Source organism: Phyllobates terribilis, unplaced genomic scaffold, assembly GCF_046119375.1.
Source record: "Phyllobates terribilis strain yellow unplaced genomic scaffold, ASM4611937v1 Scaffold_5__5_contigs__length_657084704, whole genome shotgun sequence".
Classification (NCBI taxonomy): domain Eukaryota; kingdom Metazoa; phylum Chordata; class Amphibia; order Anura; family Dendrobatidae; genus Phyllobates; species Phyllobates terribilis.
The window spans coordinates 315654082-315671373 of record NW_027362765.1 but is presented as its reverse complement, the minus strand read 5'-3'; the positions used below and the strand labels follow the sequence as shown (position 1 = coordinate 315671373).

The following is a 17292-nucleotide window of genomic DNA, read 5'->3' as shown; positions in this document are numbered from 1 at the left end:
GTGATGTATGTTGTTTATATGACATCACCGCTGCTGCCAAAACACCGGGACCGAAGCACTGGTGGAGAGCCGGCGCTGGACCCAAGGAGAATGAGCGGAGTTTGTTGTTTTGGTTATTTTACACAGTTTGGGGCCAACTTTCCTGGAAGTGTGAAAGTGGACAAGCCCTTTAGGGGTTAAATATTTGAAGGTGGTTGAAATAAACAAGGATTATTATTTAGTCTATTTATTGAACAGGAGGTGAAAACCTTCCACATTCCTCACCTCTTTAGTCAGTAGGTCTTTGAGTTCTTTAATGAGGTGCAATATCTTCTCAGCCACAATATTTTTGTCATGTTCCGTTGTCTTGGAGTCACTTACTTTCTCCAATGATGTGCTATGTAATATTTTATAATTATTATCACCTTAAAGCAAAAAAAGAAAATATCAGCATCTATTGCTGAACAAAGGTCTCAACGCTTCTCCTAAGTAGACAAGGGTACACTAGATCATAAAGCCATTTACATCTGAAAATACAAAGAAGTGGATTGTATAGGCAGTTTTTTTGCTAACCCCACAATAAGGTTGTCACCTATAGACTTAGGAAGAATGATATTCTCCATTAGGACATCCTTGTAAAGGTTCTTGTGTTCTTCTACATATCTCCACTCCTCCTTGGTGAAAAAGACTGTGGTGTCTTCATATCTTATAGGAACCTGACACACACAATGATACAAGTCATTATCTATTTACTTCTAAAGGTGTCATTCACTTATGTGCTACCAACACTCACCTCCCCGGTCAGAAGCTCAATGATCTTTCTTGTGAGATCTAGGATCTTCTCATCATTCTCCGTCTCTCGAATCAATGATGCGGCCGGTTTATCAGTAATTCTCACTCCATCTGGCACTGTGAACCAGCTAGTGCTTCTTAATGAGTCCCCAAAAGTCTTCAAGAGAACATAGCCCTAATTTAAGAAACAAAGAAAATATAAATTTTAGAAAAAAAGAAAATAGAAATGAAATAGGATGTGAACAGGGTTGTTCAACTGTTTATGGTATCAGAGTACTAATTTATATGTTTCGTTTCAAACTGTAGCAAATAAAACGGAAATAGTCAGAACTTTTGCCAGATTTATTACCACTTGGACGTCACCATTTAAACATTGACAGTTATCAATGGAGCTTCAGTAAGGATTGTGTCCTGTGTATCCTGGTCGGGTGACCAGTGCTTTTAGTTCAAAAGTAAAATGATTCTGCAGCGGGAAAAATGGTTGACATAAAAGGGTTAATGTTTTTTCCTCTCTGTTCTACATTTTTTTTTAGTATTAACCAGTCTTATAGTCTCATATTCAAGGTTTCATACTTGGTCTAATATTTTCTTATCTCATATGCAATGTTCTGGCAAAACTGTGTTATGGGTAGTATACTGCAAAAGGCACGATAAATAAGTGTTAACATAACATGTTCGTTAGAAGGTGGCAGCAGGTGGAGATTTTTAAATGGGAACTACATTGTCTGTAAATGGTATAAGGAGACCTACTCATAGGGAAACAAACAGAAATGTTTTGCTCACAATTAGTGTGAATTCCTTTCTCCGAGCACTCGTTATTTAGAGGGCCTAGCTGTCCCACAGTGGAATGACCTGATCTATAAAACTGGCAAGTTATTTATTCCGTACAGCGAATACCATAAACAAAGATAATAAAACACAAAGCAAAAATGTCACTTTTTCATCATAAGGACACACAAAAAATTTAATAAAAAGTGATCAAAAAGTCATATGTAAAAAAATGGTATAAATAAAACCACCATACCGCCCTGCAAAAAACAAGACCTAATATGGCTCATTCGCGAAAGATAAAAAAAAGTTACAGCTCTCAGAATATGGTGATGCAAAAACAAATTCATTTTTGTAAAATATTGCTTTTAGTCTGTAAAATTATTATATTTTTTTTAATCAAATGTTTTTTATTGATCTTTATAAACATTTACACAAAGGTAAAAATAAAAAAAACAACAACTACCGTGTTTCCCCGAAAGTAAGGCCCCCCCGAAAGTAAGGCAGGGTGGGGGGTTTCGGGGGGGTCCGCCAATGTAGGGCACCCCCCGATTGTAAGGCAGGGTAGTGGGGGGGGGCGGGGAATGTAAGGCTGATTGGCCGATCAGCCTGTTCGTCACAGGCTCCCTAGTCCCTGCTGGCCACCAGCTCGAGCTGTGATTGGCCAGTCAGCCGGCTCGCAGCTGATTGGCCGAATCAGCTGCGACGTCACCGCCTACAGGCTCGCTCCGATTGGTCCAGCTTCCCCGGCATCCGAATCGTCAGCCCGGCACCGCAGAGAAGATCGAAACAGAAGGAAAGTAACGGTAAGTTCCGAAACTCTCTCTGTGTGTGTGTGTGTGTGTGTGTGTACGGTATGTGTACGGTATGTGTATGGGTGCCGTATGGGGCTGTATGTGTCAGTGTGTGTACGGTACCGGTACGATACCGTGTTTCCTCGAAAGTAAGACCCCCCCGAAAGTAAGGCAGGGTGGGGGGTTTCGGGGGGGGGGTCCGCCAATGTAGGGCACCCCCCGAAAGTAAGGCAGGGTGGGACTTTTGGGGGTAAAATTAATGTAAGACAGGGCCTTACTTTCGGGGAAACACGGTACCAGACAAACATTGGAGAAACACAGTTCTCCACCCCCCAAACTTAAGAAGCATTAAACATGAGTTATTTATACATCCTGGCCCTGCAAAACCAGCATAATTAGATGAACAAGTATTTGAACATGGTAACAATACTCAATCCAATTACATATAACTTGTGGAAGTACTAATAACATTTTTATTAATTTTCAGAGAAGTTTAATTTGAGTGCCCACGATGCAGAAATGCTGCAGATTTTTTCCGCTTCTCCCTGGCATGTTGATTATACATGCGGCTTTTACATGCATTCTTCCCGCCTGGTAGAAGCGTTTGTCAAGCGTTTTTTCATGCATTTCTGCATGCGGGTTATCAAGCGCTTTTCCAAGCAATTTTACATCACTTGGAAAAGTGCTGGACAACTTGGTCACACGATATACAGTAAATCCATGCAACCGGCATGGAGATATATAGTGTGACCAAGTTATAGTTTAAAAAAAAAAAAAAAAATGGAAAAAAATAAGGACCTGTTAAAAAAAAGAATTTAAAATAAAAAATAAACATTATACTTACCTTCCAATGGCCCCCGGTCTCCTGTAAGATGCATCTGATATTCTAAAAGGACCTGCGGTGATGTCATTTAGTCATGTGACAGGTCACGCGACTGCCGACGTCAGCGGTCGAGTGACCTGTCACATGACTAAATGACGTTACCGCAGGTCCTTTTAGACCACCGCGAGCCGTACAAGAGACCGGACGCATCGTACAGGAGACAGGGGGACATCGGAAGGTAAGTATAATGTTTATTTTACTATTGTACTATGGTACCTGGCTCTGGAGGAGAGTCTCCTCTTCTCCAGACCCGGGTACCATCCGCACATTGAATTGCTTCATATCAGCGTGTGCACATGTAGTCATGCGGATATTAAGCGATTCAATGCAAGTCAATGGCGGCAATTACGCTGCGTGTCCGCAAAATTTATGCAGATGCTGCGTATTTTTCCACAATGATAATCCGCAGCGGAAATTTCCACAGCATGTGCACAGCACATGAGGATTATCATTGGGGGCCATGGGACACGTATTACCAAGCGTTTTTTAAGCGTTTTTGCTGCGGAAATTCCGTGGCAAAAATGCTTGAAAAACGCATAGTAGGCATGCAGCCTTTCCAGTATATCTGACCAGTGATTTTCCTCTATAGGTCCCATTACACTCTCCCATTTCTCTTTTGATCACATTGACTGGTTTGTCAAAATAATGTCTAAGAGAATGTTGTAAAGTAATGAGATCAGTCCACGATAACTGTGTAGATTAGCTATTCTCTGTATTATTGAGTTTCGGGGTACCCCCCACTTCCAGAACAATGCCTTCCGCCCGATATGCGTGCCTAAATTGTAAGTATTTGTAGAATTCAGAGTGAGGTAACCCATATTCGCTTTGCAGCTGTGAGAATTCCTTAATCACATCACCTATCAGCACTTGATTAAGTCTGTTTAAACCCTTGGAGCTCCAGGAGCCAAATCCCACCAGTTGGTATAGATTTGGAAGCCATGGAGTTTCCATAATGAAGTAAATTGCGAAACACATTCTATACCTTGTAGTTTTTTTCACCGTCGCTTAAAGTTTGACATAACAGCATAGTCGGTATTTTGCCTCCAAGTGTCCCAAATTTATCGCCTCCAATACCTCATAGAGTTTATCTGATTGGAAATAATGCTGTAGCAACATACGCTGAGATCCCCCTCCCCTAGGGTCGTCCCTTCCCCGGATATGTTGAAGCTGAGATGCCACATAATATACCCATGGGTTAGGTACCGCATTGTTTTATTTATTTGCAATGTTTCCAGTTTAATTCTCGGAGTCTGTTTGCCCAATATTAATTATCTTTAAAATTCTTTTTATTAGGAGATTTTTACAGTATAGGGAGCAAGGGGTCAGGAAAGGGATGAAGGGAAAGGAAAGGCAACCAAATAAAGGAAAAGAGAAAATGGGGTAGGGAGGAAGATTACAGAAGAAGAGAGAGGGAAAAAAGGAAATGAAGATCATCTTAACATAATACCACCACAACTTAACATACCAAGTGCAAAAACAACATAGAATGAAGTATAGATTAACCACTTCGCGCCAGAGCCTGTTTTTGCCTTCGTGACCGGGCCAATTTTTTCAATTCTGACCACTGCCAGTTTATGAAGTAATTACCCTGGAACGCTTCAACGTATTCCCCTGATTCTGAGATTGTTTTTTCGTGACATATTGTACTTCATGATAGTGGTAAAATTTCTTCGATATCACTTGCGTTTATTTGTGAAAAAATCGGAAATTTGGCGAAAATTTAGAAAATTTTGCAATTTTCAAACTTTGAATTTTCATGCCCTTAAATCAGAGAGATATGTCACACAAAATAGTTAATAAATAACATTTCCCACATGTCTACTTTACATCAGCACAATTTTGGAACCAACATTTTTTTTTGTTAGGGAGCTATAAGGGTTAAAAGTTGACCAGCGATTTCTCATTTTTCCAACAAAATTTACAAAACCATTTTTTTAGGGACCACATCACATTTGAAGTGACTTTGAGGGGTCTTTATGACAGAAAATACCCAAAAGTGACACCATTCTAAAAACTGCACCCCTCAAGGTGCTCAAAAGCACATTCAAGAACTTTATTAACCCTTCAGGTGATTCACAGGAATTTTTGGAATGTGGAAGAAAAAAATTAACATTTAACTTTTTTCACAAAAATGTTACTTTAGACCCAATTTTTTTATTTTCACAGGGGTAACATGAAAAAATGGACCCCAAATTTTTTTGTGCAATTTCTCTTGAGCGTGCTGATACCCCATATGTGAGGGAAAACCACTGTTTGGGCGCACGGCAGGGTTCGGAAGGGAAGGAGCGCCATTATACTTTTTGAATGTAAAATTTGTCTGAATAATTAGCAGACGCCATGTTGCGTTTGGAGAGCTCCTGATGTGCCTAAACAGTGGAAACCCCCCACAAGTGACACCATTTTGGAAACTAGACCCCTTAGGGAACTTATCTAGATGTGTGATGAGCACCTTGCACCCCCAGCTGCTTCACAGAAGTTTATAATATTGAGCCGTAAAAATAAAATTTTCACATTTTTCCCTCAAAAAATGTTTTTCATTCCCTAATTTTGTATTATCATAAGGGTAACAGGATAAATTGCACCATGAAATTTGTTGTGCAATTTCTCCTGAACACGCCGATACCCCATATGTGGAGGCAAATTACTGTTTGGGCACATGGCAGGGTTTGAAAGGGAAGGAGCGCCATTTGACTTTTTGAATGTAAAATTTGTTTGAATAATTAGCGGACGCCATGTCACATTTGGGGAGCCCCTAATGTGCCTAAACAGCGGAAACCCCCCACAAGTGCCACCATTTTGGAAACTAGACCCCTTAGGGAACTTATCTAGATGTGTGGTGAGCACCTTGCACCCCCAGCTGCTTCACAGAAGTTTATAATATTGAGCCGTAAAAATAAAATTTTCACATTTTTCCCTCAAAAAATGTTTTTCATTCCCTAATTTTGTATTATCATAAGGGTAACAGGAAAAATTGCACCATGAAATTTGTTGTGCAATTTCTCCTGAACACGCCGATACCCCATATGTGGAGGCAAATTACTGTTTGGGCACATGGCAGGGTTTGAAAGGGAAGGAGCGCCATTTGACTTTTTGAATGTAAAATTTGTTTGAATAATTAGCGGACGCCGTGTCACATTTGGGGAGCCCCTAATGTGCCTAAACAGTGGAAACCCCCCACAAGTGCCACCATTTTGGAAACTATACCCCTTAGGGAACTTATCTAGATGTGTGGTGAGCACCTTGCACCCCCAGCTGCTTCACAGAAGTTTATAATATTGAGCCGTAAAAATAAAATTTTCACATTTTTCCCATAAAAAATGTTTTTCATTCCCTAATTTTGCATTATCATAAGGGTAACAGGATAAATTGCACCATGAAATTTGTTGTACAATTTCTCCTGAGTACGCCGATACCCCATATGTGGGGGAAAACCACTGCTTTGGTGTACGGCAGGGTTCGGAAGAGAAAGAAGTGCTATGTTGGCTGGGATAGGCAGCAGACACCATGTCACATTTGAAGAGTCGCTGACATGCCAAAACAGCAGAAACCCTCACAAGTGACCCCATTTTGTAAACTACACCTCTCAAGGAATTCATCTAGGGAAGTAGTGAGCATTTTTTAATTTTTAAATTTATACCATTGGGCAGTGAAAAAGCATAATTATATTTTTACCACAAAAAAATGTTTTACCCTCAGATTTTACATTTTCACACAGGGCAATGGGTAAAAATGGTGCCGAAATGTGTCACACAATTTCTTCTAAAAGTGTCAATACCCCATATGTGGCTGTATCGTACCACTTAGCCATACGGTGAGATTTGAGGGGGAAGGAGCGCTATTTGACAATTGGAGAACAAATTATTGTAGAATAGGCATTTGGATTTGGGAGCACAAAATTTTCTGAATTTCTTTTGGGGGGCAAGGACCATTTTGCTTTTCCAGAGCCTTTCTGCTACCAGTAACTTGGAAGTCCCTTATATTTTTAACAGATGATGGACCTGAGTGGGGACTAGCTTTTTTTGAGGACTGAGTTGAAGCTTTTATTGGGAACATTTTACGTAACATTTATCCGGCGCTCTAGGCTGAGCACTTACATCGGGGTTTCCATCTAATTTTCCAAGTGATGTAATTCAGATGAAACCCCTGCAGGATCCATTCACTGTAATGAGGCAGCAGAGTTACTCTGGACTCCGTCTGGCCTCTGTTTAGTGGTGTCCTTTTTTTCAGAAGTGCACAAAACTGTGGCCAACCGCACTTTTATGCACGCCTAAAACAAATGACACCGTGGGATCCCAGGCTAGACGGCATCCACAGTGGCCTATATCTGCCTCATTACAGGGAATCTTCCATCATGGGTTCTGGCTGAATCACGTATTTCAGAGATTTACACGGAAACTCTGGTGTAAGTGCTCAGCGCAGAGCACAGGATAAATGTGGGCAGAGCCTTACTGGGATCTTTGGGAGACATAATAAACAAATCAGTAGCAGGTGAATAATATTTGTTTTATTTATTTTTTATGCCGTTCCTAGTGTGATATAACTGATTAGATTACTTTATTCTTCGGGTCGGTGCGATTACAGAGATACCAGATTTATATCGGGTTTTTATGACTGACAGCTGTCACACACTAAAATACGCTTTTTTTGCAAAATCTAGTTTTTGCATCACCATATTTTGAGAGCTATAATTTTTCCATATTTCGGCCGATAGTCATGTGATGGCTTGTTTTTTGCGGGACGAGTTGAAATTTTTATTGGAACCATTTTTGGGCACGTGACATTTTTTGAACGCTTTCTATTCCGTTTTTTGGGAGGTAAAGTTAACAAAAACAAACACTTCAGGAATTGTTTTTTGAGTTTTTTTTTATGCCGTTCTGCGTGTGGTAAAAGTGATCAGGCAGCGTTATTCTTCGGGTCAGTACGTTTACAGCGATACTACACTTACTGTATTTTTTTCATGTTTTGGCGCTTTTACACAATAAAACAATTTTATAGAAAAAAAAATATTTTTTTTGCATTGCTTTATTCTGAGCGCTATAACTTTTTTATTTTTTGGCTGATGGAGCTGTATGGCGGCTTTTTTTTGCGGAACAAGATGACGTTTTCAGTGGTACCATTTTTATTTCTATTCTCCTTTTTGATCGCATTTTTTTCCACTTTTTGTTTGGCGATATGATGAAAGCATATTTTTTTGCTTCGTTTTTTATTTATTTTTATTATGGTGTGCACAGAAGGAGTTAATTAGTGTGACAGTTTTATAGCTCGGGTTGTTTCGGACGCGGCGATACCAAATATGTGTACTTTTTTGGTTTTGTAATAATTTACGGATTTATTGGTTTAATATTTTATTTATTTATTTTTATTTATTTTGTGATTTTTTTTTTTTAATAGTTTAAAAACTTTTTTTTTTACTTTTTTTTACATTTTTACTTAGTCCCTGTATGGGACATTAATTTTTATTTTTCTGATCACTGATCTCATGTAATGTAATACACATATATTACATTATATGAGATCTTCACTGACTGTTTCAGTCAGAGTCTCCTGTCTGACTTCAGCTACATACAGGCTGAAGTCAGACAGGAAGGACACCATATATGGCAGAGCTGGAGGCGGTCATGTGACCTCCAGCTGCCATAGCAACCCCAGGTCCTCAAACGAAACGGAGGTCTTCGGAGGTAAGTAAGACGACCCCCTCTCTTCCTGCTGTCTCCTATATGCCGTGATCACTATAGATCACAGCATATAGAAGACAGCAAAGGGTTAACATCACTGGGACCTGATCTAATCAGGTCCCGATGATGTACCCTGTCAGAGCCAACGCTCTGCACCGGAATCGCAGTGCTTGCAGGACCCTGGGGGTCCTGAGCACTGCGAGACCACCCACCGTTTTTAAACGTCGGCACTGCACAGAGCCCGGCAAGCGCCGACGTTTATCTACAGTGGGCGGTCGGGAACCGGTTAAAAGAATTCTGGCAAAGTAATAAAACATCAGATAAAGAGGCTTCTCTTGCTTGGAGGAAAAATTGCGTTCCAAGAGGACCATTTGGAATTATATTTAGGTAGAGAATTATTCCTTAAAGCTAAGGATATTTCAAAGCCGTTGTGGGAGAACATAATATCAATTATGTTGGAAATAGAGGGAATATCCATCAATTTCCATTTTGACGCAATACAAGTTTTTATAACAGAAAAATTATGTAAAGAAACTTGTCAAATTTTTTGAGGGAGGTCATCTGCTTCCAGAAAAAGGAGAACCAATTGGGGAGGGATTTTTACAGGAGATTCATTGATTTTATTCAATAGTAAAGAGACATCTCTCCTAAGTATCGAAAGTTTTGTACATTCCCACAGTATGTGAAGAAGATTGCCTCTTTGACCACAATTCCTCCAGCACAAATCAGATTGATCAGGAAATACATTTTTAAAGTCTAGATGGAGTGTAGAACCACCTAGATAAAATTTTAAAATAATTTTCATGTAGGTTTGCGCTAACAGAAGATTTGTGCGCTAGTTCCACCGCTTTTTTCCATTTATCTAGGAGGAAAGGATTTAGATCTTTTTCCCATCTCCACATATAATTCAGTTTTTCAAATGAGACATCAGAATTAAAAATTGAGTTATTCATAGGATTCTCTAAAAGAGTAACAAGTTCTCTTGAAAGGGTCAAGATAAAGAGAATTTATTTCTAATATACTTCCTTAAGTCTAGAAAATTATAGAATTCTTCATCAGGAAGATTGTATAGTGTTTTTAATGACTGAACGTTTATAATGGAGTCTAATTTAGGCCCCGTTATAAGTGAACAGTCTAGAATTCAACATTTTTCCCATTTTTTACATGGAAAATTTGGTAGAGCTGTATGAAAAATTGAGATAGGAAGTTTGTTGAGATTAATGAGTTTATTAGTTTTTGAGATACTATATAGCTTTTTCCAAAGTGAGATAGTAGATTTAATCAAAGAGTGATAAGGTAAAGGAAGAGATGGATCCAATAAATGGGATATTATCAATGATGATAGAGAGGAATTATTATTAGAAGTTTTTTCAAGTTCCGTCCAGGCAGATTTGTCGGACTCAAGGAACCAGTATCTACTTTGAAGAATGATATTAGAAGCATGGTAGGCATAGGTATTGTGTAGGCCGATTCCACCATCTTTCTTATGTTTAAACAGTGAAAGCTTTGAGATCCTAGTGGGTTTAGATTGCCATATAAAATTGGATAATTGTTTATGCAGTTTATTAATCCAATGGTCAGGGATTTGGATAGGGATAGTACAAAATATATATTGTAGTTTAGAAAGGATCATCATCTTTAAAAGAACAATCCTGCCTAACCAAGACGTATCGGATTTATCAAGGTTATCTTGTATGGATTTCTGAATATGGTGTAGATTTTCATCTAAGATTTTGAAGCTTGGATTAGTAATTTTTATCCCCAAATAAGGAATACTAACTTTCTCCCATGAGTAAGGAAATCCATTTTTTAGGGATTTCCTTAGGCTGGAATCTATGAAAAAAACAACAGTATGTTTGATTTCTTTATATTTACTTTATAATGAGAAACCAAGGAAAAGGACTCAATCACTAAGAAAACTGCTCGTAATGAATTTATAGGATCTGAAATAGTAATTAGTGCATCATCTGCAAAGAGCCCTATTTTATGCTGTCTTGAATTTTCAACAATACCCCTTATTAAATGATTACACCTAATAGATTCAGCAAAAGGCTCCATTATTAAGGTGAAGAGTAATGGGGATAATGGGCACCCCTGGCGAGTACCATAGGATATGGAGAAGTAATTAGAGAAATGATTATTAACAGAGACTTTTGCTGAAGGGAAGGAGTAGAAAGCAGAGATAGCTCTTAGAATTTGCCCTTTAAATCTAAATTTTTCAATGGTGGCAAACGTGTAGTTCCAGTTTATACGGTCAAATGCCTTTTTGGCGTCCAGTGATAATAGAATTGAGGGGCATCTCCTCTCCTCTATGGATGATAACAAATTCACAATTCTTCTCATTTCATCCGAAGCCTGCCTTCCCTTAACAAAGCCAACCTGGTCCGAATGTATAAGTCCCGGCAGAACTTTGAGCAGTCTCTGGGCAATCGCTTTAGCATAGATCTTTAAATCTGAATTTAGCAATGAGACAGGCCTATAAATCGATACTTCTGAGGGATCGCTGCCTTGTTTGGGAATCACTACTATAGTTGTTTAGAGAGATTCTTTGGGAAAAGAAGTCTTGTTGACTGCATGGTTGAACATAGAAGTTAATGAAAAAGAGAGATGTTGACTAAATATCTTATAATATTCATTAGGTAAGCCATCTGGGCCAGGTGACTTATTTTCCTTTAATTTTTGGATTGTTGAACTAAAGGAGAGTTTAGCAGATTAATTTGTTCTAAATTGAGTTGGAGAAGACTAATATTAGTGAGGAATTGGTTAATTTTATTACAGTTGGGTTGTGGAGTAGAAGAGTCATCCTTTAGATTGTATAGGGAGGAGTAGAATAATGCAAATGAGGATGAAGATAGGAACTAAAAGCATTTTTGATAGATAAAACTCTAGATTTCAAGCGTTGTTTAACTTTATTGCCCATGAGCCTAGTCATTTTATTATATGAGAAGTAGTGGTTTAGTTTGATCGCATTAATTACTTTGTCATAATCCTCCAACAGCAAAGTTTTCAATTCTGCTCTTAGACTTAAAATTTTAGAATGTGTTTCATCAGAGGGATTTATTTGTTGTTTTTTCTCCTCTTCTGTTATTTCTTGTGAGATATTTTGAATATTTTCCCTAGTTTGTTTTTTGAATTGAGCATTTAACTGAATAAGAACACCTCTAATAACCACCTTGTGGGTATTCCAAATAGAAAAAGGGTAAATATTTTGAGTAGAATTCTCCTGGAAATAAAAAAACATTGCTTTTTTTATTTTCTCCTTGAATGCTGGGCATCGAAGAAGAAAAAGAGTTACATCTCCACCTCCTAGAGTTGTTCCCATTAACAACTGATTTAATCGAAAAATTTATTGGTGTGTGATCAGACCATGAAATGTTCCCTATGTTGATGTCCTTAAATCTCTGAAGAGAAGTGATATTGGTTAAAACCAAATCGATTCTTGAAAAAGTTTGATGACTGTCGGAATAATATGTAAATTCCTTATATGAAGAATTTAGACATCTAAAGACATCAAATAGTTGCTGTTTGATGATCCAGTTTTTTAAGGTGAACATTTTACCTCTGGGTGTGGCTGTCGTATCCATTGCTTGGTCAGGAATAATATTTAAATCCCCCAAAATAATTAAATCCCCTTTCTGATGTTTTTGGACTTTTTTCATTAATTTGTTTAGAAATGTGATTTGCCCACGATTAGGAAAGTAGAAATTAACTATTAAGTTAAGTATAAGTGATCATATTGATTACACAGTTAAGAATGTGGAATCGGCCGTTAATATCTGTAATTTCCTCTAATAATTGAAGAGAGACAGTATCTCTGATAGTGGTAATCACTCCTGCCTTTTTTTGTCTAAGGAGGATCCAAAAATATAGGGGAAATTCTTATGGGGAAATTTTGGTGGATTAATAGGTGATAGTTTTGTTTCTTGGAAAAGCAATGACATCACAATTTGAGATTTTAGCTTCTTTCCAAGCAGAGTGCCTCTTAATGGGACTATTAAGTCCCTTTACATTTAGAGATAAGATTTTTACCACCATTTATATACTGAACGAGACTGCAGAGGAAAGCCAGATATTCTTACTCATGAATATTAACTCTCTTCGAGCGAGAAAAATCAATGGTGCAAGTAATATCATATAACAAATACAAGGATAAAAACACTGTAAAGCAACATCTCAAAATCCACAACCAAAAAACAACCAGACACAGATTCTTCTCAGATGATCCGGTAACAAAGTCTGGAATCAATGAGACAAAATTCTCATGGACCTCATCTTAGAGGAGAGGGAAAAAGTTCAGCCAACTCTACATTTGAGTCCTGTAAAATAACCTATAAGAAAAAAGTAAGTCAGAAGGCATCAATAATAAACAAAAGATATCATAACAATCTTCTTAGAAGCCCATTAAATTCAGTGATCCAGGGTTACATTTAGTCTTCATGCTTGTCCGATGTAGGTTTCTTTTCTGTCCCTGAAATTTTATGCTCCTTTAGAAATCTCTGGCCTTCTGCTGTATCTTGAATGACATTTTATGGGATATTCTTATGTCTTAGAATTGTAGTGAATTCCACAGAGGATTTCCTAGCCCTTAATGTCTCCCTTGAAAAGTCTGCAAACACTTTAATGGCTTCATATGGCGAAGGCAGATTTTTGAATTTCCTGAGATCATAGAATCATAGAATAGTAGAGTTGGAGGGGACCTCCTGGGTCATCTGGTCCAACCCCCTGCTCAAAGCAGGATTCACTAAATCATCTCAGACAGATGTCTGTCCAGCCTCTGTTTGAAGACGTCCATTGAAGGGGAACTCACCACCTCTCGTGGCAGCCTGTTCCACTCATTGATCACCCTAACTGTCAAAAAGTTTTTCTAATATCTAATCTGTGTCTCCTCCCATTCAGTTTCATCCCATTGCTTCTAGTCTTTCCTTGTGCAAATGAGAATAAAGATGATCCTTCTTCAATGTGACAGCCCTTGAGGTATTTGTAGACAGCTATTAAGTCTCCTCTCAGTCTTCTTTTTTGCAAGCTAAACATTCCCAAATCCTGTAACCGTTCCTCATAGGACATGGTTTGCAGACCGGTCACCATTCTGGCCGCTCTTCTCTGAACTTGCTCCAGTTTGTCGAGGTCTTTTTTAAAATGTGGTGCCCAAAACTGGACGCAGTATTCCAGATGAGGTCTGACCAAAGAGGAGTAAAGTCCGATAATGACTTCACGTGATCTAGACTGTATGCTTCTGTTAATACATCCCAGAATTGTATTTGCCTTTTTTGCTGCTGCATCACACTGTTGACTCATGTTCAGTCTATGATCTATTAGTATACCTAAGTCTTTTTCACATGTACTGTTGCTTAGCTCTATTCCTCCCATTTTGTATATGCTTTTTTCATTTTTATTGCCCAGATGTAGTACTTTGCATTTTTCCCTGTTAAAAACCATTCTGTTAGTTACTGCCCACTGCTCCAGTTTATTTAGGTCTTTTTGAATCCTCTCTCTCTCTTCTCTAGTGTTAGCTATCCCTCCTAGCTTTGTGTCATCAGCAAATTTAATCAGTTTACCCTCAATTCCTTCATCTAAATCATTGATAAATATGTTGAACAATACAGGTCCCAGGACAGAGCCCTGTGGTACCCCACTTGAGACAATCATCCAACTGGATGTGAAGCCATTTACGACCACTCTTTGAGTCCGATCACTAAGCCAGTTATGAATCCACCTAACAGTTGCCTTGTCCATTCCATACTTGGTCATTTTTTCAATAAGGATGGTGTGAGATACTTTGTCAAATGCTTTGCTAAAGTCAAGATATACTATATCTACAGCATTTCCCTGATCCACCCAGTCAGTGATTCTGTCATAGAAGGAGATTAAGTTAGTCTGACATGACTTGTTAGTTACAAACCCATGCTGACTTTGGTTAATCACTTCATTCTTATCCAGGTACTTACATACATGTTGTTTAATAATTTGTTCAAAGATCTTTCCTGGTATAGAAGTCAGACTCACCGGCCTATAGTTCCCTGGGTCCACCTTCTTCCCCTTTTTGAAGATGGGAACAACATTTGCTCTTCTCCAGTCTTCTGGGACTTCTCCTGTTCTCCAAGAATTTTCAAAGATTATGGAGAGTGGTTCTAAAATTTCTTCTACGATCTCCTTCAGTACTCTGGGGTGTAATTCATCTGGACCTGGAGACTTGAACTCATTTATGTTAGCTAAATATTCCCTCACAATCTCCCTGTTTACAGATAACTTGGATTCTTCTATTCCTTTAATAGGACAGTGAAGATCAGTTGATGTTACATTTTCTTTCTGAGAGAAAAGATGCAAAATAGGAATTAAAAAATTCGGCCTTCTCAACATCCTTTCTTACCATTTCACCATTTTCATCCTGTAAAAATCCTATAGCATCTTTGACTTTTTTTTTACTTTTGACATACCCCCAAAATCCTTTTTTATTGCTTTTGACATCTCCTGCAAGCCTTAATTCATTGTCAGCTTTAGCTAACCTGATACGTGCCCTGCAGGATCTGCAGACTGCATTATAATCTTCTTTAGATATGCCCCCCTCTTTCCATTTGATAAACATTTCTTTCTTTCTTTTTAGCATGTGTTTAAGTTCTGTGTTCATCCATCTTGGTTTCCTTAAATGCTTCCCATTCTTCCTACTTTTCGGGATTGTTAACGATTGTGCTTTGAGAATCTCATTTTTAAAAATTTCCCATCCTTCCTGGACATTTTTGTCCTTAAGGACATCCAGCCATTGGATCCCTCCGATTCTCTTTCTGAGTCGCTTAAAATCAGCCTTTCTGAAATCTAACCTTGAAGTTTGAGTCTTCACATGTCTTCCTCCTCTAGTTATCCAAAATAATATAATAGCATGATCGCTGCCTCCTAGGGTCTCAGCCACTTTTACCTCCTCAACCATTTCATCCCTGTTTATAAGGATTAGATCCAAAGTAGCAGATCCCCTTGTTTTCTCCCCTACCTTTTGGAAGATAAAGTTGTCAGCAAGAGAGGATAAGAATTTACTTGACCTGTTAGTTTTACTTGAGAGAGATTCCCAACAAATGTCTGGATAGTTGAAATCTCCCATGACCACTACGTCATATTTTTTGGAGAACTTGGTCATTTGATACATAAAGAGTTGTTCTCTCCTTGTATTCTTATCCAAACAGTTTCCACAGAACTCCCATTAAGCAAATGATCTTTAGTATGGAAAGAGTGATGTCTTATGATGACTTCTCTAGGAATTTTTGTTTTGGTAGGAACTTGGGTTTCTGGAGCCTGTGGACTCCGTCAAGTGTCAAGTCCAAATAGTTAGACATTGGGAGGGTTTTTGGAGTAGATCCTTAATGTACGGGATAAGATCCGAAGGGAAGACACTCTCTGGTATTCCTATAAATTTTAAGTTATTGTGCCTATTGCGATCCTCTTGATTAGCAAGTTTAGCTCTTAGAAATTTTACTTGGTCTTTAAGAGTTGTAGTCTTTTTCCAGACAGTTTTGTTTTAAGGAAACAGCTTCCAATTTCTTATCAGTAGCAATTATTTTTTGGTTCATTTCTTCAAATGAAATTTGCAGGTTATCAAATCTTTTATTAATACTAAAGTCCAATTGTTGGATTGAAGAGGTGAATACTTCAGATAAATATTTCTCAGATGCTGTCACATTTCCTTTAAGCCAAGCTGAATTAGCATGAGATATGTCTTTATCCATTAGATTTGGTGTCCGTAAGGGAGGACTACTAACGTCCAGTCTGGGGCGTTGTTTGTGAGGGGTTAATTTAGGTGAATAGTCCTGTGAGTCTTCATCTGACTCAGGCTAAAAAGATGCTGCACCTCTTTAACATTGCTGTTGTCACTAACCAGACTCTTCCTTTTGTTTCTCATAATGGGTTCTTCATGTAAAATTAAGGATTTATTGGCATCCATATCTTTAGGTGGCTGTTCTTTTTATATGAAGGCTCCTTTATTTTGGGCCTGGTAACTGCCTCTGTGTGACTACGTGCTCTGGGATCTGCCGCTGTCTGTGTCAGTGTGAGGGATGAAGCTTGTGACTCACTGAATCCTTTCTGCTTGAGGGAATTTCCCAGAAAAGGAGACTCCTTCAAACACTGAGGGGACGACTCCTTGTGAGACAGCATAGCCGCCCGTGCGAAGCCTAGCACGTTGCTCTGTGTCACTCCCAGTGCGAGTGGAGCTGCGCTGAGGTAAAGGAATTTTACTTCCATTTGCGTCATTTTCAGCTCCTCCTGCAGTGACAGGATTTTCCTTCTGAGGTAATGGCTCCTTCTTACAGACAGCTGACGGAGGACCCATTGGGTCTTGGGTGGGTGGCACCGCATCATCCTGGCTATCAGCACAGCTCTTTTGTTTTCCAATTATTCGGCATTATTTTAATCCAAA

The 17292-nt window shown here is 38.6% G+C and overlaps 1 protein-coding gene across 8 annotated transcripts in view; it reads right to left on the bottom strand.

Annotated features, from left to right (window-relative positions):
* Positions 1-17292, bottom strand: part of LOC141273085 (uncharacterized) — a 266215-nt gene that overhangs the window by 125642 nt on the left and 123281 nt on the right. For all 8 annotated transcript variants that reach the window (XM_073684457.1, XM_073684458.1, XM_073684453.1 and 5 more), the window contains 3 exons: positions 773-946; positions 572-695; positions 265-404 (listed from right to left, as the gene is read on the bottom strand). In XM_073684457.1, coding sequence (XP_073540558.1) covers positions 265-404; positions 572-695; positions 773-946 — 438 coding nt within the window. The remainder of the gene's footprint in view (positions 1-264; positions 405-571; positions 696-772; positions 947-17292) is intronic.